The 26391-nt window shown below is 38.4% G+C and overlaps 1 protein-coding gene across 1 annotated transcript in view; it reads right to left on the bottom strand.

Annotated features, from left to right (window-relative positions):
* Positions 1 to 370: 370 nt before the first annotated feature.
* pde6a (phosphodiesterase 6A, cGMP-specific, rod, alpha) overlaps positions 371 to 26391 on the bottom strand; it is a 37069-nt gene continuing 11048 nt past the window's right edge. The window contains exons 8-23 of the mRNA XM_062425573.1: positions 26237 to 26303; positions 22453 to 22500; positions 18533 to 18682; positions 16741 to 16884; positions 15696 to 15761; positions 15260 to 15406; positions 13311 to 13418; positions 12352 to 12461; positions 11284 to 11371; positions 9977 to 10077; positions 8837 to 8944; positions 8686 to 8749; positions 4483 to 4557; positions 1586 to 1669; positions 704 to 872; positions 371 to 414 (exon numbers count right to left, since the gene is read on the bottom strand). Of these exons, the coding sequence (XP_062281557.1) occupies positions 371 to 414; positions 704 to 872; positions 1586 to 1669; positions 4483 to 4557; positions 8686 to 8749; positions 8837 to 8944; positions 9977 to 10077; positions 11284 to 11371; positions 12352 to 12461; positions 13311 to 13418; positions 15260 to 15406; positions 15696 to 15761; positions 16741 to 16884; positions 18533 to 18682; positions 22453 to 22500; positions 26237 to 26303 (1573 nt within the window). The remainder of the gene's footprint in view (positions 415 to 703; positions 873 to 1585; positions 1670 to 4482; positions 4558 to 8685; positions 8750 to 8836; positions 8945 to 9976; positions 10078 to 11283; positions 11372 to 12351; positions 12462 to 13310; positions 13419 to 15259; positions 15407 to 15695; positions 15762 to 16740; positions 16885 to 18532; positions 18683 to 22452; positions 22501 to 26236; positions 26304 to 26391) is intronic.

Genomic DNA, 26391 nt, shown 5'->3' with positions numbered 1-26391 from the left:
AGCTTGCTAAATGCAAATGAATAATGTCAACCCTAATGGTCAAATGTTGGAGCCTCACACATAACCCTGCAACAAATCATCAAGCTCAGTCTTAAATAAAATGTAAAAAGATGAACAGGAAGAAGCAGTGCAGAAAGAAAAGCAGTAACAGGAAAAAGAAACAGATTCAATGAATGCAGCTGCAAGAGACGATATGATGTGTGTAGTGTTGTGAAGTGAGAGATGCGTTCTCATTAAACTGAATAAGTTATAAGTGTGATCTCAAATATCACACTGGGAAAAAAAAGGAAGGATCTTTCCGGGGAAACCCAGTGCTGGACCAAAACCATGTAGCGCGCAAGCCGCTGCTGCTGCTGCTGCTGCTCCGTGTTTAGCTGAGAATACACGTCTTTGACTGTGACTGGGCTGCACTCGCTGCAGGAGGAAGGAAAGAAAGGTGGAAAGAAGTCAGGAAGGAAACAAAAAAGAGAAAGAAGTTAATTTTGTATAATTTAAAATGAAAAATGCATTCAAAACTATTTAGAAATGTCTCCACCTGTGTGTTTTAACTGGCTGTTTGGGCTCAAAGGCATTCACACCCCACATAAACAAAGAGTAATGCGGTCTGTGTGTGTGTGTGTGTGTGTGTGTGTGTGTGTGTGTGTGTGTGTGTGTGTGTGTGTGTGTGTGTGTGTGTGTATGTGTGTGTTCGAGAGCCTCCTACCTTGTCTGGCGGCTGCAGCTTTCCCAGCCTCCTCCTCCTTGGCTGCCTTGGCCGCCTCGATAGCAGCCAGTTTGGCTTCGTGCACCTCCTTCATATTGTTCCACTCCTTCCTGTTGTTCAGCAGGCGCTCCAGCATGGGGGTGATCTCCGGGTGGAAACGACTGAACTCCTGGGGAGCACGAGAGGAGGAGAGGATGACACAAATTGAATCACGTTAAAATCAATACTTTTTTTTTTTTCCAGATGTAAACTGTTTAAATTAAATCACACTTACTATAACGCTGAAAAATAAATGAGTTCCAGATGGTCGGAACAAAGTCAATTGTGGTGATTCAGTTGTGCAATTGAAGCGCTTCGAAATTAACTTATTCAGCCCCAAATTATGTCAATAACAAGTTAAAATGGCATCAATTCCCATATAAGACATCCTTACAAAGTCGTATTGAGATCAAACTTAAACATTACAGCTCAAATAATTACAGTGAGCTGCGTTACAGATGCCACCTCTCTAGTAAAGGCCAGTCAATTTTATTTATTACACAGATCTGCATTAAAGGGCTTTCTAATCTCTACAGCAGATGCCACTCTACCTTCAGACTATCAATTTGGATACAAACTCCCTTCCAAAAAACCCTTAATGGGTAAAATTAAATAAAAGAAACCTCAAGAGCAATAGAAGATGGACTCAGGAAAGACAGACATACAGTATACATTGTGAGTACAGAATATATGAAAAATAAGCAAAATTACAATATGGCAAAATCAGGATGAGAGTATCGCACCTGCATTTAAATGTTCCTACAGTAAACCCAGTTGCAGGTGTTTCATTTCAGTGAGTCTTTGGTAAGTTTGTGGGTGTTTGTGTGCAGTGTAATGTCTCACCTTGTACACAAAAGCACACACGAAGTCGATGAAACCACACTGCATCTTGGGTAGATCGTCTGATTTGGTTCTGTCCATCATGGGCTGGAATAGAAAAGAAGAGAAAAGTGTTTACAATAATCACATATTTATTCTGATCTGGTCATTGTATCTATTGATAAAATCTCATCTTTATTGTATGATGTATTAAAGTACTAATATATATCATAATAAAAAAGTCTATTTAAGTGTAATCGTAGCTTTGAAAGTAACAGCACATCTGCATTAAAACACATTGAAAGGTATTATCACTTTAGCAGAGCTCTCTCATATACATTAACCCTCCTGTTGTCCTCGAGTCAAGGAAGGAAGTTAGGAAGGGAGGAAGAAGGAAGGATGGATGGAAGGGAGGAAGAAGGAAGGAAAGGAGGGAGGAAGGGAGGGAGGAAGAAGGAAAGAAAGGAGGGAGGAAGAAGGAAGGAAAGGAGGGAGGAAGGGAGGAAGAAGGAAGGAAGGAAGGTAGGAGGGAGGGAGGGAGGAAAGGAAGGAAAGTAGGAAGGAAGGAAGGAAGGATGGAGGGAGGAAAGAAGGAAAGAAGAAAGGAAGGAAGAAAGGAAGGAGGGAAGGAGAGAAGGACAGAAGGAAGGAAGGAAGGAAAGAAAGAAGGAACAGTCAAACAGACAGGGTCAATTTGACCCGGGAGGACGACACAAAGGTTAAGTGTATGTTTATAGACTAATATACATCTTAAAACCCAATAAAGACTATATTAGAAAGTTTTGTTTGTTAGGACTTTATCTCAGAGGTATTTTGAGGATGTTGGTGCTGTTATTTCATCCACGCAGTTGACTTAATGATTCTTAATTTAGGACAATACAGTTTTATAATCAAATGTATCATCTTATTAAACCATGGTAGCACACCCGAGAGAGGAAAACAAATTAGTGGAGAGTCACTGTTGCCCTACTAGTCCCATGGAAGCTGTTTTGAAGCAGAGCTCTGACCTTTGACCTCTTAATAGAGTAGGTGAGGCTATTTCCCTAAAGCAGGAAGGCCTTTGATGTAATCATACACACGTTTAATCAGTTACAGTCCAATCATGAAGAGTGAGAGTGCTCCTCCATCATCAATCAAAACCTACAATCCGAGTCTAAAAGCACCTAAGAGTGAGAGCTCCTTTAAGACCTGCGTCACATTAAGTCAGCATGCTGGTTTAGCTTCTCAGTGTGTCTTTTCTGAGTGTTAATACAGGTTGAATGAGCATGGATAGTTACATTAGCTTCACTTTAGCAGTCACATCCAAAACACACCTGGTTTACCTTTTTCTAAAAGACGCAAATGAGTGTGATTTGAGCAGCACAACGGTCGGTAAACACCTGTTGGAGCTGTTAGAAAGTTCACGCTGGCTGTAATTGCTGTCCAAATTGCCCACCTACATACCTACTAAGCATCACAGCCTCTGTAAAGTCTTTTTTTCTTTATTTTTTTCTTTTCAGACCACAGTCAGTCACAGAATCAACTGCTGGGAAGAATAAAAAAAAACCCTGATCAAAATGAAAAGTTTTCCCTGCTGACACACATGCTATTAAATTGAGAGCAGTGTGAGGTGAGAGAGTGTGGGATGGTGCTTCTCTCACTTCAAGTGTCTCAAGGACATGAAAGAATGAAACGGAGCGAAGGAGGCACACAGAGGCAAGAGAGGAAGCGAGAGAAAGAGAGAGAGAGAGAGAGCCGGGGGGAATATGGTCGGCTGGGTTAGGGCCACAGTGACCGCTCTTTCTGTATCACTGCTCCACATAATGGTCTGTACATCGCTCAACACCACCGCCACGGGGAACTAAATCGGTCTTTTCATTTTGTCTTCCAACTGCGTGTCTGTCTCTTGTTCTTGTTCTTCTTCCTTCTTTCTCATCCCGTCCTTCCCTCCCGCTCTCTCTCTATCCTAAATTGAAGCCTAAAGAGAATCCTGCCCTAATTCCCATCATTCTTGTCCATCCACCAAATCCTCTTTCTTTTTCTTCTTCTTCTTCACTCAAACTTAGCTCTCTGGCACAAGCTCAAATACAAAAAAAAATAAAAAATAAAATAAAATCCTGGAACAATAAGAAATACACTGAAAAGATATGAAAAACAAACGGTACAGTTAATCCAAGAACAAATGATGTGACGGTGAGAAGATTGATCCCAAATTCAACAACTGACTTTTACAGACTGATGATTTGTGTCATGAACAAGTTGAAACTACAGTATCATGTTCACGCTTGTCCCTTAATGTCTCTTATATGACACAGGAACTTTAATGACAGAAAATAGACGCTGTGAAACAGGGTGAACTGCTCCATTGTTGTAGGCGACCTCATGTGGAAAGGTTCAAACAGTATGAGCCACTTCCATATCTTTGGTTTTACATCTGACTATTAAAACACCAAAACTGATCCAAAAATGAACTACACATTTTGCATAATCAGAAAAATGTCTCAAACAACATTTAGACAAGATAAAACTACTCAATCTTGTAGTTAAACAGTCTATGTTTCTAATAATTAGTATTTAGGTTCTCTCATTATGCTTTTATGAGCCTATTTTACTCAATTTTATACCTAAATTAATTCAAAATAGTGAAAATAAACCATTCTGCAGTTATATTTCTTCAGTAATAATAACCCTGACCTATTCTATTTTTATATATTGTCTTTTCTATATATGTTATATTACGTCTAGATTCTCAATAGGTAAGAGTTCAACGATATAACAGAACAGCAGCAGCAGTGCAGCTGGAAGGACTTGTGTTGTTTTAGCTCCAGAGGACGTCAGCAGGACTGCTGCTGCCTCCCATCAATCTCTATCCTTCTGCCCAACCTTCTGCCTAGCATTCATCCATCTCTATCAGTCCCATAGCTCTGTTTCCATGTCCTTACAATGGGTTGCTGCTCCAGGACTGTCCTCTCCAGGTCTCCCTGCTCCCAGAACTCAGCCGCTACAGACAGCGCCACCTAGAGAATGAAGAAAAATGAGTGTTCAGTGAGTGAGATGCAAAAACATCCAGTGGGTTTGAGCCTGGTGTATAAACTCAAAATACACAATTGTCATGAGAGATAAATCTTGCTGTATAGGAAATGATCTCCCTTATAAATCATGTCAGTATCCATGAAAAACAGCTGAACTTAGATTTTGGTGCTTTATGGGTGAATTTACCCTAACAGCTGTAATCAAATGTAATAAGTTACATTGCTTTGATTAAGTAATTGAAATAGTTACATGACTTATGACATTTTAAATAGGGTAACTAGTAATCTGTAACAAAGTTCATTTCCAAGGTAACCTTCCCAACCATCAAAATACACAATTCTCAAGCTAATAACCAAGATGCTTTTTACCGTTTTGGAATATTGAAGTTTTAACAATAGTGTCACAATGCATTTCATCTGGATTTGCATCAAAAGCTCCACTAAAGCCTAAAATATCATCTTTAAGTTGCGTCTTTTATCCTTCAAACAGTCCAAATCCTAGAAATATTAAATGCATAATGACATAACACACATAATAGTAGCAAGGTGTCACATTCGAGAAGCTGGAACCAAAGAAAATGTGACATTTTTACTCCATTAACAAAATAGCTGTTGGTAAATTTTCTCTAAATTTAGAAACTCATTAAGACTAATAATATCAGCACTAAGTATTCTGGTGTAATCGTCCTTTTAAGACACCGGCAATCCTAATGCTACTGCTGGAGCACAATTTCCACAGGGATGATCCGTGTGTGATTTATCGAGCAGGAAAAGCTCTCGTACATGTTGTTAAAATCATCTTATAAAGCTTTCACAGTGTGCAATAAATGAGAATCCTATTCACTGCACACACACACACACACACACACACTCGGCAGTTTCAGCCTTTGTTTCTTGATGAGATGAAAGCCTGTGATTTCTGCCCTCGCACGCCCAAAAATGGAGCAATGCGAGATCGGTTGAATAACACGTGAATTTAGCATTCAGCATAGAAAACCTCTTTTTAGAAAGAATTAGTCATCAAGCCAGTTTTGGGGACCACTTGCCATGAAGCTGCTGCAGCCTGGAGTGTGTGTGTGTGTGTGTGTGTGTTTGTGTATGTGTGTGTGTGTGTGTGTGTGTGTGTGTGTGTGTGTGTGTGTGTGTGTGTGTGTGTGTGTGTGTGTGTGTGTGTATGTGTGTGTGTGTGTGTGTGTGTGGGAGGCAAAAACTGAGTGAAAAAATAAAATATCAGCCATAAAAATGTCAGCGGAATATCTTATCAAGAATGAAGCTTGAGCTTTTGTCTCTCCGTAACATCTTAAAGAGGGATTGTCTATCATCAATAAAAATCTGAGGGACTTTAGCTGTACTTGAGAAGATTTTTATGTGGGAGTTCGACCATTTTACCGGCTTAAATCACAAACTTGAGCTATAACAGAGATTCACTCGGCTTAAAATTCAGTTCTGGTATCGAGTATTTGTAGGTCTCCCACTCATAATCATCACCAAAACTGGAGTGTGTGGAGCTTCGTATGACAGCATGCAATATGTTACCGTCGATTATTCAGGGTGGATTTCACCTTTAAGGGGAAAGTGTTAGTCATCAAACTACTTGTGGAGCACAGGACACAGGAGGATGGTTGCTGCTGTATAGATAGAAATCCTGACAGTGTGTGTGGGCTGAAGAGCTGACTCACCAGGTGCAGACAAAGGTGAAATCAGACCAGAAAAACATAAAAATAAATAAAAGTGGAGTATCCTAATTGGGAGGAGTTGTGTAACGCAGAAGGAGATGCAGAACTGTCCTAACGTCATATAAAAAACTTTTTTTTTTAACATCCATTACTGTACTGATACTATTATACAGTTGGTAAGCACATAATTAAATGGGTTTGATACAATGAGATCTACTTTATTATATCAGCCTGTAAATCTGCTCATAATGTAGCTGTGAGTCAGTTTATTATCTTTAGTAAACCTGTTAATGTACAAATGATAAAGAAAAAATGGTGATGGGAGCCTGGTGACCTCAATCAGTGTTGGGGAGTAACTAGTTACATGTAAAGACGTTATATAATTTAATTACAAAATAAATGCAATTGTAATCTGTAACAGTAACTGAGAAAAAAATGTGTAATTAAATTAAAGTTATTTATGGATATATTGATGATTTCAAAGGAGGTTACATCTGAAGTCAGACTTTTAAGATTTTGCTCAGGAGGACGGTCTCTTTCCTCATTTAAAAAACAATATTTAACATTTTACTGAATATATAAATTGCTGTTTTTAAATATTTGAAATCAATGTTTTGTAGTATTTTGTCAATAAATCATGACTTGGGGTTATTTGGAGCACAGATGGGCTTTAATGGTGTCACAGTACCAATTAAGCCCATGCCAGACGTTTGAGTTTTTTCATCCAATATCTTTATCTTATATTCCAAAATCTACATGAACTAATGAATACATTTTCTAATGAGAGATAAATGTTGCTTTATAAGAAATGATCTCCCTCATAAATCGTCAGTATCCATTAAAAACAGCTTAATTTAGATTTTGGTGCTTAATGGGTGAATTACACAGCTGAAAACACTTAAAATACAAATGTAATGGCAAAGTTATCAAATGTAATAAATTACATTACTTTGATGAAGTAATTGAAATAGTTACATTACTTATTACATTATAAATAGGACAACTAGTAATATGTAATCTATTAGAACCCTGACCATGAGGATGCTGGTTTGAATCTCAGATTAGCTATAAATCACCTGAGAGCTTTTTAAGGAGGTATTTTCTTATTCCTGTGACCAACTGGTAGCATATACTGTATGTCTGTTAAGCTCACTGATAACATTTTTTGGGTTTCCAGCGATCCACACCAGCTTTTATTGTACCAGGTGGTTTGAGCTTCATTAACTAAAACAAAATGAGACACTCTAGTTGGCTGGTAGTATTTCTGACCCCGAACCAAGACCAGATCTCACACGTCAAAAACAGGATGTTGACCACTAATTGGAAAAGTTAAATAAAGTAGTGAGGGTTTCTTTTTCTTTTTTTTTAAACTGCAAATTCCCTCCAAAATGAGGCAAGATCTGTTTTCCATGTTGGTCCGTCCCCGATGGACGAGGCGGACGCAGCTGGAGTTTGAAGTCGAGATGTAAATTTGCCAAAAGTGAGTTTTAACTTTTCATTCCCAGTGAGAGATAACTTTTACTGACTGGGAGTGAATTAGACAAGTCAGTTTTATATGTATAGCAGGGCAGATAACAACATGTCAGAAATGCAATAGGATGACAAAATTATAGATGGATTTTTTTGGACATTTTTGGCTTTTTGTGACGCTTTAAATAAAAATCTGCTTGTTAATCATCACTCTAGGTTCCCTAATGGCTTCTTTTATTTGAAGATATGTTCTTAAAAAAGGTAAAATCATGCACTATTCCAATAGAAAATGGCAACTATTAGAAGAAAGTTTGAAAAAATAAACAATTTTGTGCCCTAAAATATGTTTTTCCTCCCGGTTAATCATACCTGTACTCATGAGAATAACATATTATTATTACCTTTACTTGTCGGTTCTGTTGACGGATCAAATACTTTACCAGCAATGACTCAGGTTCTGCTTCAAATCACCATTACTGGTTTTGTTATGGGTGCAGTGCTGATGGAATTTCTGCCTTATGCGTATATAAGAATATAAATGTCTATATATTTGACTGAAGTAGACATTACTGAGAGACAGCATATGTTTAGTCTATTGCAAACAAATAAAAGGTGAAAAATAAATGACTAACAGCGCCAGAGATGCTTCCAGGCTTGATGGCGATGTGTATATTACATACTTTACTGAAATAAAATGCTGAGCCTGCCGGGCGGTGATGAGGGAAAATGAAAAGCAGCAGGTTGCTTTTGATGCATGGGGCCGTCAGGAATCGCTGCTGAACGCTGCTGAGAGAAATGGTAGCGCTGACAAAATGTCATTCTCCGTCTACTTTATCATTGGTTCCCCTCTCCTGGAGCCTGCGTCTTATTACTGTGAACGGCTGGATGTTCGTGAGGCTGGAGACTGAGAGACATTTTACATCCATGGCTTTCGAGGTATGAAAAAAAAGATCACACAGGTGCGTACCTTGCTCTGGATCTCCCATGGTTTGGCGATGGCAGAGAGGTCACAAGCTGTCATCATCATGGCCCTAAAAAGACAATGCATGATTTAGATAGATAGATAAGCATGTACGTGTGCAGGTATAATAGCTGCCTTTATGTGTGTTTGTGCCTACATGACAATCTCTTTGCGCGTGGTCTCCAGCATCATGTACTTGGTCCACTCGTTCCAGTTCTCGTAGGTCTTGGACTGGTCCACGATCTTCTGGAACATCGTCCTCTTCCTGCACAGAAACAAAACAGTGGTCCAGTACGTCTTCCTCTTATCTGTCTGACTCATAAACTGTATATAAGAAATGGACGTAACATCCGTGATGTCACCCATTGGTTTGTGGACTGCTGCTCAGAGGCCAATAGTATCGGATCTGAGCAGCGCCATCTTGAAAATTTCAGGTGCATGCTGGGAAAAATAAAAACACGGATTCTACTTATATGGGCATCAGGAGGGGCATGAGGCGCCCTCCTGACACCATAAACACATTTTGAAGACGTTTACTGAGGTTAGAAATCAAGTGAGAAGTTGGTGAATTCTCCATTGACTTGTATAGAGACGGAAGTCCTTTTGACACCAAAACGGTCGCCCCCTGGTGGCCTTTTGATAGAATGCAGTTTTAAGTTACTTCCACGTTGGCCTCATTTCAGAGGACCGGAACTCCCCACCTGGTCTGACTAAATGTCCGTCTGTCTCTCATGTGCTATACAGGGCATCAGTGACCATACAGACTTCAGGAGGTGTTTCTAATCGTTGAAGGTAGGAACAATGTGTCTTACTCTCTCGTTCAGTTTTGGACCATTACTTGCACATCAAAGTATTACAAAATATCTTCTTTACTATATTTGTATGTTTTTGTGCATCTGGAGTCTTCCTGGATAAATCTACTTACAGGAAGACCATACTTGACTGTAATATGGAACATTAAAGTCAATTCATGAATTTTTCAATATCAGTCTATAAGCAGTTTTTTTCTAAAAACTGAAGCTAAAACATATGAAATGATCAATACGTTTGTCACTATTCTTTTTTTTCTTCAATATTTGATAGTTGACAGGGAAGAGAAAGAAAAGAAACATGTGGGGAGAAAGAAGTATAACACACTATAAAGGTTTCCAGCTAGAATCCAACCAGTTATACTGTGTGTGTCTTAACCATTAGCCTACCAAAACATCTGGCCAGAGTGGCATTTCAAGCATAGAAACAATGAATAGACAGAATTAGTCACAGTTAGTTTGATCACAGCTGTATGTGGTAAACTGACTTGAAGTAGAGAGCCAGGTCAGTGGCGATGATAGCGATGTCCATGAGGTGGATGACGAGGTCATGCTGACGACGGTTTAGATTCTGGTAAATGTTCAAACTCTGAAACACAAGACAGAGTCCAGAATAAAAAAACAGGTACACCAGGTGGTTTAACCTTTGTGTCGTCCTCCCGGGTCAAATTGACCCTGTCTGTTTTGACTGTTCCTACCTTCCTTCCTTTCCTCCATCCCTCCTTCTATCTTTCTTTCCTCCCCCCTACCTTCCTCCTTTCCTTTCATTTCTCCCTCCCACCCTCCCTCCTCCCTTATTTCCTCCCTCCCTCCTACCTTCCTTCCTCCCTTATTTCCTTTCCTCCCTCCTTTCCTTCCGTCTTCCTTCCTCCCTCCCTTCCTCCCTCCTTTCCTTCCTTCTTCCCTCCCTCCTTTCTTTCATTATTCCTCCCTCCCTTCCTTCCGTCTTCCTTCCTTCCTCCCTCCTTTCATCCCTTCCTTCCTCCCTCCTTTCCTTCCTTCTTCCTTCCTCCCTCCCTCCTTTCCTCCCTTCCTTCCTTCCTCATTTCCTTCCTTCTTCCTCCCTTCCTTCCTTCCTTCCTTCCTTCCTCCCTCCCTCCTTTCTTTCCTTCGTCCTCCCTCCCTACCTTCCTTGACTCGAGGACAACAGGAGGGTTAAAAAAACAACAGTACATGGGCATGTGTGTTTATGAGAGGATGACCCCGATTGGCCATCCCAAAGGTTCAAGATATACTACGATATTTGAGGCTCGAATTCAATCCAGCAGATGTGATTTAAAAACCATTTTGCCCCATGCAAAGAGCAAAGAGCAAATAAAAGACTAGATCAGCTTCATTTGATGGAAAGTAGAAATAGACAGAGCATTAATGCTAAAACATGTGTCTAGTGTTTTCTGATTAGATTCTAAACTAATTAGGTATCTACAACTGTATTAAACAGTATAATTTAACAACAAATACAGTCCCCCATGAGCTAATGATAAAGAATCATGAGATACTTTATTGAATGCTTGAAACAATATAATAATTTTAATATCATATAATCTTATTTTCCTAACAGAAGTCATGTGAAAGATGGATGGGCCTTCAGTTCTTAATATTGATTATGGGACTTTTATATTTCATTGCTTTACATTATACAGGTGTTCAGACTGTAATGTATCCACCCCTGTATGCATGTATGTGTATGTGTGTGTGTGTGTGTGTGTGTGTGTGTGTGTGTGTGTGTGTGTGTGTGTGTGTGTGTGTGTGTGTGTGTGTGTGTGAGTGTGTGTGTGTGTGCACTGCAGCATACATCATCTCTCAGCAGAGTCTTGCCAATGTCCAGATGGTGTCTTTCCAGAATGGAAGAGCCATGAAGTTTCGCCAGTGGATTACCAGACCTGGAAAAACACACACACACACACACACACACACACACACACACACACACACACACACACACACACAGTATGTTGGGAGGTTACACTGTGATAAATCGTGCATGTTAAAGTACGGGTGGGCCTGGCCTGCTGTGTCCACGGCTAATGGCGGCTCTCATTAGCTCATCCATCAGCAGGTGGAGTAGAGCAGCCAGAGGTATAATCTGGTCAATATCAGCGCATTGATGTTCTCAGTGAGCGACTGTACCTTCAAAAAGAGCTGAGGTCAGCTCGTCTCTACACAGGAGGACTGACGGCTGTCACTTTGACTCAATTATATCAACTAAACAGGATTTTTATAAAAGTTTAATTCATCTTTATAAAAAATCGGGTCATATAAGTTTTCTTTGCCAGTACACGTTGCGCTTTCTGCTATAATGTACATTAGATTGCTCTCACAGAACAAAGTGGCATCAATTATGGGCCCTGCTAGATAATTTATCATGTGTGTGGTGTTTAAATACATGTTACATTTATACATGTGAATCATCTGAATGTGTCTGATATGATAAAAGTGTAAATCACCTCAGAAATCAATCAGCAGCTACCTGAAGGTAACTGAAGTTAACTATTTCATGACATTTAGTTTTCTCATACTGATTCTTATATATTTCCATCAATTTTCTATTAGGCTCTTTAATAACATTTAAACAATGTCTTTCTTTCTTTTCTTTTTTTTTTTACAGAATTTGTTGAAACAGCCACAACTAAAGTCTCAATCACAAATAAATATAAACAATATATATGTGAGAAGAAAACTGACAAATAAAATCAAAAATATTCAAAAGTAAGATATGTGTAGAATATTGCCGGCTGCCAACACACTGCACAGCACAGGCTACAAAATAACTTCACCAATAACACAGAATATCATTTATATTTTAGTCATTTAACAATCACAGCACAGACCTGCTGTAACGCTCCTCATCCCCGTTACTCACTTCATCTGGTAGAGGTTGTTGGTTCCTCTGTGGTCGATATCGTGACAGAGGCCAGCAGTCACCATGGCCATACACTCCAGGTCTGTGTAGTAGCGCTTCAGATCACCTGTCTGTGAACACACACACACACACAGGTTGACAGGGTTTCGCAGTAGAGGCTGCATACAGTGATAAATAAGGGTCGGCAAGATGAGTAATTCAAAATTATGTTTAAAAAATGTTATAAAAGCAGAATCAGGCTTATTAATATGTATATTTTGTATTTATGTTGGTTTTATATCATTTGAAATGACATTTTCTACTCTATTCTACACTATTTCATCTGCCTGCAGTGTATTTAAATGCACTTATAAAAATAATTACTTCATTCTAAAACATCAATTGCAAAGATTTTGTGATTTTTTTTTTTTTAAAGCATTTTGTCAATATTGAGCAGGACACATCCTAATTAACAACAATTTTTTTCTGAATAAGTTTTGACAAATTATGTAAAATTTGTTAAAGTGGATTATGTTTATTTGACATTTTAGTTCACATTTATTTTCTTGTATATAATCAGATTTTTGTCATATGCTTGTCATTGACTCATACACAGTATATTAATGACCAGTTTCAGCAACATTGAGTAGTTATTTGTTTATAGACACACTTCATTATCTCTCTGGTCGACTCCCTCTTTCTCCCTTACACACAAACATATATGCAGTCAGACATGCATGACCACATACACAGTACATGGTAGTGTTGATGGTGACCACAAGAAAGAAAGGAAGAGTAAAGGTTGTTACTTCAGAAAGATGAAAGAGGAGGAGGAAAGGACAGCGAGAGGTGAGGTTAACGCCTCCCCAAGTAATCACAGAGGAGTGATGTTTACTTGAGGAGAAGATGATGATAGGATAAGAGGAAGGTGGAGGTGATTTTAGTGTGTAAGTGTGTGTGTGTGTGTATGTATGTCTGACCATCAGCAGGGTGAACATCGTCTGTCCAACGTTGAATCCGTGTCTCCAGTTGTGATAGGTGATCCTCCTGTAGCCTTTACTGAGTGAATATATGAACCTCGTCAGGGCCTGCAGATCACACACACACACACACACACACACACACACACACACACACACACACACACACACACACACACACACACACACACACACACACACACACAAACACACAAACACACACACACACACACACACACACACACACACACACACACACACACACACACACACACACACACACAAATTAATTTATGTTCACAATTATTAGCCACTACTAATGACTACAGGCACACAGACATGCACGGCTGCGTATCAGAGAGAAAAGAACATCCGTCTTTATTTTTGTACTTCTCTAACTAATTACCCTCCAAAAACCCCATACAAGCTTACTGTACAGTAACTCTGTAATTGCAGGTCATATTTCAGGTCCTCTTGCTATATTATTTCATTGTTTATGGACTTTCAGCTGAGTCAAAGTGTGATGATATGATGTTATGTGATCATTCTAGACAAGATTTTGACAGTAAATGGCTTTAAACATCAACTGGATGATTTTAAGTGTTATGTTGCATCCATTTGCCTTAAATGATATATATTAATATTGAAAACATGTTCCTAGTTTAATGTTGTGCAAATTATTTCAATAATTTTTTCCATGCAGCCCTGATTGAGACACATAATGTATAATTTAAAGTACAGCACAATATTTGACTGACATGTCTATCCTTCACTCCTGCACCAACATTAAAGGATAGGTCCACAATTTTTCAAAACAATAGGTCAGGTGCCAGTTTGAACAGTCAAAGAGGTTTTCTTCACTGTAATCATTCTTCCTGTCCATGCTGGCTAAAAATGATCCCTTTCAAACATGCTTTCAATGTAAGTGATGGGGGCCAAAAGTCATTTAGTGTGAAAATGCATTTAAAAGTTTATCTGAAGCTTATTTGAGGCTTCAGCAGTCTGAGTTAGTCATATATATTGGATATCTGCCACATTTACAGTCTTTTTAGCATCAAATTCCCTCTTTGTGCAAGAATAATAACAAAAAGAGGGACTTTGGCACTAAAAACACTGTAACGTGAAATATATCTACTTAATTTGACTCATTGGGATTTCTGAAGCTTCATATTAGCTTCACATAAACGTTTAAATACATATTTGCACAGGATGAGGACTTTGGGTTTTGATCCACATCACTTACATTGCCAGTGCATCATGAAGGGATATTTTATTGGCTAGTATGCTCAGGAGGATTTTGGCGAGAAAAACCTATTTCAATGTTTATTTGGGCAACGGACTGTTGTTATAAGACAAACTTGAAAAATCATGAACCCTTTAACCCTTCCTACATCTGACTGGATGAGCACACCAGACACTGCGCTGTCTGCAGCAGCATCTGGAAGACTTTCATTGTGAAGTGATGTCTCATAGCATGCACAGAGGGGGGCTCAAAAATTCCTCAAATTGTTACAAAAATAATAATGTGATTATAAATCTTCTTAATCTACACTCGTCCCATCGCTTCTCCCAGTCCTGGAAACATTTGCTATAGTCATCTTTTGTCACCATTTCCAGAGTTTTTTCCTGGATTTCTTCCACAGAATCTTTTCCGTTTTAGTCTCTTTTAGTTTCTCCGAGCTCTAAGCAGCTGCTACTTCATGGCAAGTCTGAGGAATCTGAATTTTTGGGATCCACTTGTACATATAATCATTGAACGCTGGCTCTTTGCTCTATAAAAGTTGGTTTAAATGGACTTTTTTTGTAACAGTATCAGTTTGATGCATTGCAAAATGAATCTCATACATTTTAATATTGCAAATCCCATTGAGATGTACTGCACATATGGGAAATCATGCAGCTCAACTAATTTACAAATTAACTAAGAAAAAAAAAACAACAACACCCACCTCTCTGGGAATGTGAAACTTGTCCACCACTTTCAGTTCATAGTACATCTTGATGCCACACTTCACCAGGTCCAATTCACTGTGGTGATAGTCGTAGAAGTGAAACTCTAAGATCTCACATTTCTTAGTATTCGGCAAAACCTCTGTCTGTGGACAGAGACAGACAAGCATCTGTTCATACATATTCATACAAGGAGGTTTTTATAATGATTTTGTAGTTGCTTGGTTTGGATTTTATGTGAATTTTGCCACATAAGATGGTAGAATGGGAGACTGTACAACCAAAATGATCACAGGTTTGATTTTCAGATCTCATAAATCCATTTAACACTTGTTTATTTCATCGTTTCCTTTCCTTTGCATTGGCTTTTGTATTTTGAGACTGATTTAATTTTTAGAGAAACATGTTTAAAGTGTTTTGTATTTGTTTTTTTACCAGAATCTCTTGGAGCTCCTCCTCCTCGCACTCATCCGGCTCCTTTCCCCATCTCTCTCTGGTGTTCTGTGGAAACACACATCATCAACGATCACCTTGGATGCAACGGTTCGGCATCAATCAACCCACTCCTGATCTAAGGTCACACCGGGTCATTTCTCTCTGCTTTTATTCTCTCTGTCTCTCTCCCTGTCCACTGACAAATCACCTCATAGAAAACCTGACAGCTTATTTCAGTTTATAAACGATGCTCACCTCCTGTTCATATCATCCACATCTACCCACTGATTTCTGGCCGGTTTCGTTCTGTTTAACCCCCAACAACATCTAACCAGAGGGATTAAAAAAAAAGCCAGTTTGGGAGCTGCTTTTCCTTTTTTTCTGCATTCATTTAAAATGCATGTTGTGTCTTACCTGTGCAGCACTTATTGTTGTCTAGGAGTGTTGTCCAATTTCATTTAAACTAAATAATACAACCTCTTCTCTCAACAAGGCTGGGGAATGTACTCAACTCACCTTTTGTAGACAGTGAAACATCAATTTGAATATGACCAAAAAGTAAATGGTGGTTGCTGAAGCAGATCCCTCTGGCAGGATTATGCATTGGTTAAATTTTTGCTACTATCAAATTTGCCCTAAATTGAATGCTTTTTCATGCACCATTAACCTTGTTTTGTATCAGGAAATGCACATTTTCATTACGGTTTATTCAAATGGGTCTTAATGAATGCCTGTTGTCATTCTAGTTGCTCACACTCACTTGCATATTGATTTTGGAAGTGCTTTATCACAGACTTTAGCAGCCTGTAAACACAAATTACAACAATGCTACAATATTACTACAGTTATGTTGGAGACACTAACATCCTTTATTTAGGAAAATGTTTGGGGTGTTCTAATAGAAACATACATACAACATGAAACACAATGTCATTCCCAAAGTCTGTATTGGTTTCAGCCTTAAAAAAAACATTTAATCAAAACCTGAGAATATATGTGTTAATGTGAAGGAGAACAAAGCCTCTTTTCTTCCAGATTTACTAACCAGAACATGCTGGATCTCATCCTTGCGACACTTGATGTGGTACATCACCATGTCCTGGAAGATGTCCTTCCTGTTCTCCAGCTTGTTCAACTTATCGTAGGTGTCAGTGTTCAGCACCGACCAGCCAAGGAACTGGGTCAGAGACTGGACACAGAGGTGTATGTGTGTGAGAGAGAGATAAGGAGACACAGAGAGAGAGAGAAAGCATAAACAAAGAGAATAAATCACTGATTAATGACATGGCGTGTGAACCATATAATAATTCCTTAAAAGAGGAACCTATTATGCTAATATCCAGCTCCATATTTACTTTACATTATTCTTATTTATCTTATACTGGCCCTTTATGCAAGCCCCTCAGTTCAGCCTCTGCCAATATCCAATTTGAAACATCTGAGTGGACAGCATGAATATCTGCGTTGGTTTCAGCAATTGCAGCGTCCATAGCAACCACCATAGCAACAATGGAAAGCCTGCAAAAATCTCTATAGTATATACAGTCACTGAATCAATACTTTCAAAAATAAAATGCACATATCTCGCTAGAAACTTCAAGCTTCATGACTTCTATGCGGGTTAAATTACTTTTGTGTTACAGGAATTAGTGAATATCAAAAGCAGACATTCATGCAAATATGTCAAAATCAAAATTACTAATTCATTATTAGTTGTGTCTTAGTTGCCATTCTCCACCAGATGCCCTCAGACTTGTTTCCCTGTTTGTTTGGACTGGACTGAGTAAAAAAGAGGAGGAGGACAGATTAGAGAGGCTGCTGATTATATTAAAAGCACTAGTAGAGATACTGTTGCTCGCTGCATTAAACCTTTGCCCATACACTTAACTGCTTAGTTCATAATACATGCGTTTGATTGGAAGAGCAAACAGAACTGGAGTGAAATCTAAGATACTTTTGCTTTCACCTGGTTCAGATAAGAATATTTGTTATATGACCAGATTGCTTTGTGATTGTATTTCTATCTGGTTTCACTGTTAGTGCTTATTAACCAATTCACCCTCTAAGTGGTGGCAGTGGTAGTTTTTAACCCTTCTGTGTTTGGACTTAGCTAGTTTGTCACTCAGATTATCTTGCAGTCATGCTCAGCTCTGTAGCTCAGAGTGATTTTGTGTTTGCGTTGGGCTTGCTGGCATTTAAGTCTTACTTGGTTGTACTTATTGTGTTGTGTGTTTGCTCCTTTTCCCTCCGGTGTTCCTGCACTGCTTTTCCCTCCACACCTGCCCTGCCCTGGGTCCTGTGTTTTCCCCAGCCAATCAGCACCTTTCCTGTTTCCATCACCTCATTCCCCCTCACCTGAGCTCCCCCGCCCCTCTCACCACCTGCACCTCCATCCCCTTGTTAGTTGTATTGAAGTCCTGTTTTTGAGTTTAGTCCTGATTGGATCATTTTATTTATGCTTTGATTGCACAAATCTTTAGTAAGGAGAAGTTATTGTTGAGTTCCTGCTTGCATCTGCATCCTGCATTTAAAGTCCACCTGCTCCACTCTCTACTCTCGTGACACCTGTTGTGTATCTTAACTCAATTCTGAGTGGCGAAGCAGATAGAAGAACTTCAGCAAAAAGCCTCCAGGCCCAATGATAAATAATGCAGGCGCTCTGAATGGCCTGAGTGTATTTATAAACCAATGACTCAGTGCTGTCACACACACACACACACACACACACACACACACACACACACACACACACACACACACACACACACACACACACACACACACACACACACACACACACACACACACACACACACACACACACAAAGACACAGTACCTCCATCAGTGTTTCGTCCATTTCATCAAAGGGTTTCCCATCCTTCCTGTTATAGAACGTGGCCACACCCACTATCTCTTCTTTCTTGTTGACGATTGGCAAAGACAAGACGTTCTTAATGGTCCAGCCGGAGCTGTCCAGAGGCTCTTTCTGTGAGCGCAAACACAAAGAGTCAATTAATATAAATGAGAATCTGCATTGTTGCTTTGATACATTTAGGAAATTAAAATAAGGGCTTTTCTTGAGAATGATTAAGAGGTTTGAATGTCACTTTTTTTTTTTATATATACAATTTCTTCATCACTTCAGAAATGTAACGTGTCCTTTTACATTTAGAGGAAATGTGAAATGAATAAATAATTCACCTGTTCACTGCCCCTGAAATCTGAACACACTGCTGCAGCAGTTGTTGAAGACTACATTTTAAAAAATGGATGCTTGGGTGAACTAATGCTGCAGTTTAGCTTCGCCACCAAGTAGGAATGTTTCGGAAATAGAAAAACTATAAAAACTGGATTTGGTTGGATTATCTGTCAAGTTTCAAAGAACTAGTTGAAAGAAAAAAAACAATATTTTCATCCTTCAGTGGAAAAAGATGTAGCTTAAAACTTAGGGGGAAACCATCATGTAGAGAAAATTAATCTTCAGAAGTTATATGTACCTTCATCATGGATATCTGGGCAATCGAGCTGAGTTATTTAGAGCCGTTAAATGTAGTCTGGTGATGATTCAGTGATCTAAATCTCCTCTTAAAAGTTCAGCTATGTAACGTCATTTCACAGAAATGCAGTTGAAAGAGCAAGACGTACAGCGACTGAGAGGGAGGAAAACAGAAGGCGAGCAGAAGCACTAAAAATATCAGAGAGACAAAGTTTAGAGGTCTTTTTTAAGAGGAGCCAATCTGCACAAATGTTAGACGGTCACAGAGAGAAAAATACATCAAGGAGAGGAAACACAGACACAGATGGACCAGAATGATGTGTTTTGATTAATATGAGCCAATTACAGTGACATCCTGTATATGTAGGCATCAGACTCACTGCTCTGTATAAGCTTGACACTGTCCATCATTCATCTCTGCTTTTTATATTTAACTGTATTGAACTTGAACTCATGATTTTAATTTAAACATGTGAATTGGATGGACCTCAGTAACATTTCCTTTTTAAAAAGTGATCATTGGTAAACTTATTGTGTTTTATCTTGTTTCTATCAGACCAGATTATCTAGATCAGGGGAGGGAAACTCATTTTCATTCAAGGGCCACACACAGTCCAATTTTGACCTCATGTAGGCCTAATCATTAAAAAGAGAGAAGGAAAGAGGGAAGAAGGAAAAGAAGACAGTAAGGAAAGATGGAAGGAAGGAAGGAAGGAAGGAAAGAAAGATGGAGGAAAGGAAAAGATGGAAGGAAGGAAGGAAAGATTGAGGGAAGGAAGGAAAGATGGAGGGAAGGAAGGAAAGATGGAGAGAAGGAAAGAGGGAAAGAAGGACGGGCAGATTGAAGGAAGGAAAAGACGACAGGAAGGATAGATGGAAGGAAGGAAGGAAAGATGGGGGAAAGGAAGGAAAGGCAAAGAAGGAGGGAAGTAAAGAGGGAAAGAAGGAAAAAAGGGAGAAAGGATGGAAAGAAAAGAAAAAGGGAAGCAAGGAAGGAAGGAAGGAAAAGAAGACAGGAAAAAAGAAGTAAGGAAAGATGGAAGGGAGGAAGAAAGGAAAGATGGAGGGAAGGAGAAGAAGACAGGAAGGATAGATGGAAGGATGGAAGGAAAGAATGAAGAAATGGAGGAAGGAAAATAAGACAGGAAGGAAAGAAGGAAGGAAAGATGGAAGGGAGGAAGAAAGGAAAGATGGAGGGAAGGAGAAGAAGACAGGAAGGATAGATGGAAGGATGGAAGGAAAGAATGAAGAAAGGGAGGAAGGAAAGAAGACAGGAATGAAAGTGGGCCGGATTGGACCCCTTTGTGGGCCACTCTATCTCTAGGGTCTGTATTCAGTATCCCTTTTGCCTTCTTTTCATGTTTCTATCCCTTCAGAGAACAACACCTAAATTCACAACACCTATTTTAAACCTCCATTTCAGCCTGATCTCCTTATTAAAAATAAATAATGTATCTCAAGAGACTTCCTAGTTAGATTATAAAATAAAATAACAACTTATTATTAAAACATTTATTAGCCCTCAGGTTGCTCTTACTACAGTAATCCTCCTATAGGGAACGGTTAGTCGGTACATGGGATAAACTACAATGAATGAAAGGCTGAGCTCCAACTGTAAGAACATGACGGTTAATTTCCCCGTTAACATTTAGACTCTAATTGTCAGCAGTAGTGAAGCAGGATGGATGTATGTGCAGGGACAGAAGGCTACTCCTGAATCAAGAAATGAGTATAATATAGATGAATATAATGGGAGCTTTGTAGCCCTCTGGAAACTAATTTAAACTTAGGAGAGGAGAGGATGTGGGGGTTTATCATTTATTCACTTAGGACTATATGGCAGACTCTTTCTTTATGACTGTGCCCTGGTGGTCCTATTACATAGCCACGTTAATTCTTTCAGACATTATTTCCACATATACTCTCAGCTCCATTTTATCCACATTGCAAGAATGAAGTCTCAAAAATATACTAATTACTATAATCTGAACGTACTGTATACCGCTGTCATCTATCAACTTCACATAGAAATCTGATTGCAGATAATGAGCGAAATGGCTCTGTTATGTTACTGAACCCTCAAGCAACAAACGGCATTAAGGTACATAAAGCTCTGAGCATGAAGCTGCTTATTACTGAATCTATTATTTCCAAGATATATTCATGTATAAGAGGGAATAATATATTAAATGAAATAATGTGACACACTTTGCTTTGGACAAATGTGTCTGCCAAAAGGAATAAACATTAATCTATATTTCAATTTACTGTTAGTCTTACAATTAATCATTTGTAGATTTGTCATTTAACTGCATATTTATTAGATTTGGAAGCAGCAAGAGGTAAATAAATTGCAGTATGAGGTCAGAGTTTTCATTTTAGAACAATGTTTTGTATTCACGTCTACAGAGGATGGAGACGTATCGACAGCCACGTCAACAAGCTATAGTTTAAATGTGGCTTTTATTTCTTCAGACTAAATCTTTTGTTACTTTTCTTAGCCGTATAAAAGTGCTTGCTTGTGTGGAAATGTTGGGTCTCTCTTTTGTTGTGATGTGGTGCTATTTAACCCTCCTGTTGTCCTCTGGTCAAGGAAGGACAGGAGGAAGGGAGGAAAGAAGGAAGGAAGGGAGGAAGGAAGGAAGGAAAGGAGTAAGGAAGGAGGGAGGGAGGGAGGAAATAAGGAAAGAAAGAAGGAAGGAAGGAAGTGAGGAAAGGAGTAAGGACGGAGGGAGGAACAAAGGAAGGAAGGAAGGAAGGAAGGAAGGAAGGAAGGAAAGGAGTAAGGAGGGAAGGAAGGAAGTGAGGAAAGGAGTAAGGAGGGTGGAAGGAAGGAAGTGAGGAAAGGAGTAAGGAGGGAGGAAGGAAGGAAGGGAGGAAAGGAGTAAGGAGGAAGGAAGTGAGGAAAGATGTATGGAAGGAGGAGGGAGCAAAGAAAGAGGGAATGAAGGGAAGAATGAAGGAAAAATTAAAGAAAGAGGGAGGAAGGAAGGAAAGAAGGAACAGTCAAAAGAGATGGGGTCAATTTGACCCGGGAGGATGACAGGAGGGTTAGATAAAGACTGATAGATTAATTGATTGATTGATTGATTGATCAGTAGTCGACTATGAAACCTTTTCTACATGCAACCTGCAGCTTTTCACTGTGAGCTTGAAACACAGTCAGTTATATAGTGTTTCTTAACCAGGCCTCCTTTTGAAAGAGTAGAATATGTTACCTGGTTAGAGTAAAACATAATAAAAAGTTGCCGCCATCTTACCTGGAAGTTGAACATATCATCCTCAGCTGTGTTCATTATGTTACAGATCTGTTGGAAAAAAAGGGAAATGAGAAGAGATTAGAGGATAATATTTTTTATATATTATTTAAGAGATATCAAAATATACATGTTTATGATCTGAAACCAAACTTAATTTTAATAAAAAAGAAATAAGAGGACTTCAGGTTAGAAAGGAACAGGAGTAAAACAAGATAAAGAGGAGGATATTCTCACATGAAACACTCTACTTTTTGTCCTGAAGCATCACATGTTCATATGTCATTTTCAGCAGGTGACAAAGTTTTATTGCCCGCACAGTTGAATCCATTAAAAACCTTTAATGTCAATCTGACACGTCTTTTTCTATCAATTTACGAAAAAAAGGCTGCAGTGTGGAGAAATGAAGTTTTCACCATTTACGAGATGTAGAAGAGAGAAAAAAGAGACGACGAGGACGACGAGGGAGGAAAGATGATGTATAGTTGAAAAATGACGAGCCACCAATGACAATGAAAGGACAGGACAGGAGGAGGACAGACGGGATAAAGCAGAAAGGGGTAGATAGATGAGCTGAAGCAGGCTCAGCGGTTTGAGAAAAGAACACTTTGATTAATTACAACGGCTGCAAAAAATTACAATTATACATCACAGCATCGTGTGGCTGAGCACTTTCCATTTCCACGATGGTGTGCACACTGACAACTGTGTAATAAGGCCTAATGGTGATCTGCTCGTCTGACCACCAGCAGCTTCCAATGCAGATAACTTTATAAAAAGGACACTGAGAGCACAAAGAAAGCTGTTGTTTAAAAGTCTCAGTGAGAAATGAGGAAGATGATTCTGTTCTGAACTGTAACATAGCAGAAAAGACCTAATCATAATATCATGACCCTTAATCTCACCATAAAATGTGCAACAATATATTTTGGAAGGAATGTTTTAATAAAGTTACAGTATACAAGCTTTAGTCAACACACTGCTTTGCTACCAATTCATTCCTCCAGGATCTTGTGGAGAATAACTACATTTGCAGCAGCTTTTCTACAACATGAAACCATTTGGGGATTATTTTATCATCTGAAGCTGGGTTTTTAAATATACACAATTTCGCCCATAAGAAAACAGGAAGCACAGCATTCTTTCATTAATTGGTTAATTTGGCTTTTAATTAATGTCATTTTAGCTTATTTTTACTGAATGTCTTTATTTTTTAACTGACAGTCTAATTTTACTAACCCTCTCTCGTTTTTTCTGTTTTGTTTGCTATCGTTTTATTTTATTTTTTTCTGTAAAGCACTTTGAGCTACATGCCTTGTATGAAAGATGCTCTATAAATAAAATGTATAACTATTATTATTATTTTGTAAAAAACAAAAATGTTGCAAACTTTAAAATGTTTGAGTTTGTATAACAGCGATTAATCACAAAACACTAACATTATCATAACATATAATGATGTTTCTGAAAGAGTGAAAATGACTCAAGCTTGAGCAGTTGGTTCGTCAGTATACGATTTCCACACTATAAGACGTGTTTAATTCCCTGCAGATGCAACAGGGTTCACTTTGTACGATATGATCAGAACACAAAACAGCTCTGTGGTTATAATTAAATGTCTCAAGCTGATATTTTAAGTCCCAAACTGAGCTTGTGTCAGAATTTCAGCTCAATGAACAACAATAAAATGTATTACTATTTCTCTATAAGTCTTCTTTCATATGATACCAAAATGGATGCAGCCATTCTCTAGATGGTAAATATCAAGTGTTTTAAATAGTGTTGAGACAACAGTGATAGTCAATACCTTGCTGTAATTTTCCATTAAAATGTCCATTTAATCATATATTTTTTAATGAATTTAACCAAAATATGTCACAGTACACTGAAGAAAAGCAGGTTTATGTATTTATATATTTCAAATAATTGTATGCCAAATTATTAAATTATTATGAATTCTTAAGTTTAAACAGATGGAAAACCCCAGTTTTGCACATATGATGTCGGTGAGGTGTGTAGCATCATGTGTCCACAGAGGCACAGTTATTAGTTATATCACTTTGTCTGAGAATATAAAAAGTACAGGGTCTGAGCACCCAGGTGGCCAATGTAAAGCAATTCATGCACGCGTTATGTTTTCAAGTGTATATTGAGGTCATCTTAAGTCAAACAAGCATCCGAATGCTCGCACTCACTTCCACTTGCAGCTGCATTTCAGTTTTAAATTGCAGTGCATGTTCTCTCGGCTCTAAGGTGGCCGAGCATTTGCAGAAAGGTCAAATGTTTAACGCCTTCAGAAGTCATCATGTGACAGAGTTAAGTGTCATTCAGTAGTTATTAATGTAAATGTTACAGTCAGATACCTGCAACTTAAATCTGAATAGTTATTGACCTTATTTGCTCTGATTTAGGCCTTTTGAGGGCTGACTTTCCTCACAGTTATATTTCTTGCAATCAGAAGAAGTTATACATTGTAGAAGAAGAGTTCTGCTACAGCTGATAGTAATGCTGATGGCCATTAAAACTTAAAGATGACTTAAAGATGACACATGGGGAACTTCCTGCACATGCTACTTTTAATAACATGAAGCCAGAAGCCGACTCAACGTCAACCTAAAAACACTTTGAAGTTTATAATTCTAGTCTCTGAGCAGTGGAGTTGTTCTTAGAGACTCTCCTGACTCACCTGAACCAACGCTGTTATAGTGTCATGACATGAAACAGAAATATTCATTCGCTGGCATTTTTATTGGGCTTGTGTGTGTTGTATGTTAGTAAGTAGAGAAGGCCTAAAATATCTATATATTGTGAATATAAACATAGGAAACCTTTTTTTTTAAACTGATCTAATGAATATAACTTAATGCCAAGCTGATCTTTTTTGTCTCTAAACAATCATTTCACACTATTTCATCTTATTTACTAAAGTGGATTTAAGTGGTGAATCCAGTAGTGGTCAAAACTTCCACAAGAACTCAGCTGCAACTTGGCAAATTAGTGAAATTAACACATAATACAAATGATATGCTCAAGGCAATAACATGAGGTAAATGTTTACAGGTATGTTTTACAAAAGGATACAAAGACATACACAGGAAGTAGTTTGGAAGTCATGCTTTAGAGATTGGGGCTATGAGTATTTGAAGATATTTAGTTTCAACTTCACCAACCTAAGATTTAAAACAAATTCAACGAACAAACAACTAATTATTTTCATGTTCAGTGAGGATTGTTCTCATCTATTTAAAAAAATAAAATAAAATCTTTATTTAAAAGTCATCCATCCTGTCAGGATGCAGGCATGTGCTCATGACACAAACTCGATTTACCCCTCACATACTGTTCATATTCAGACATATTCACAGTATCCCGTCATAATTAGTCTCTACCAAATTTCTGCACAACAAATCTTTCATGAATACGTCAGTCACAGATAATAAGTGAGATTAATCCTTATCTTCACTTCTCATTTATGGAGAAAAAACATGAACTACATTAAATGTGAAGAATGCCAAATTTTTTTTTTTTACATTTTTGAATAAAAATAATATGAATCAGCTGCACTCAAATGTTTTAAAGGAGAAATCATCACATTTCAGGCTAAAAGTAAGAAGTTATTAGAGTGTATTTACTGCTTTCAACTGTAAAAATGAGTCAAAGTTGACCCTGAACAGTATGTGAGGGTTAATAGATGATTCACATTTTATAACATTTTGTGAGACTTATAAAAGCAAACTTTAAATCAAAGAGACGATGACAGGAGCTCTAAAGAAAAGCAGATACTGACCAGTCCACTCTCTGCTACGTAGGTCGGCAGACCGCTGATCAGAGCCCAGTGATCTGCTGGAGGAGTCCTAAAGATTAACACAACATGACAAGCACAAAATCATTATCATCATCGTTCAAATCATCAGGAAAACAACATGATCATGTCAACTATAC

This window comes from Scomber scombrus, chromosome 9, assembly GCF_963691925.1.
Source record: "Scomber scombrus chromosome 9, fScoSco1.1, whole genome shotgun sequence".
NCBI classification, from domain to species: Eukaryota; Metazoa; Chordata; class Actinopteri; order Scombriformes; family Scombridae; genus Scomber; species Scomber scombrus.
The sequence above is the reverse complement of the archived record's forward strand: the minus strand, read 5'-3'. Positions and strand labels throughout refer to the sequence as shown.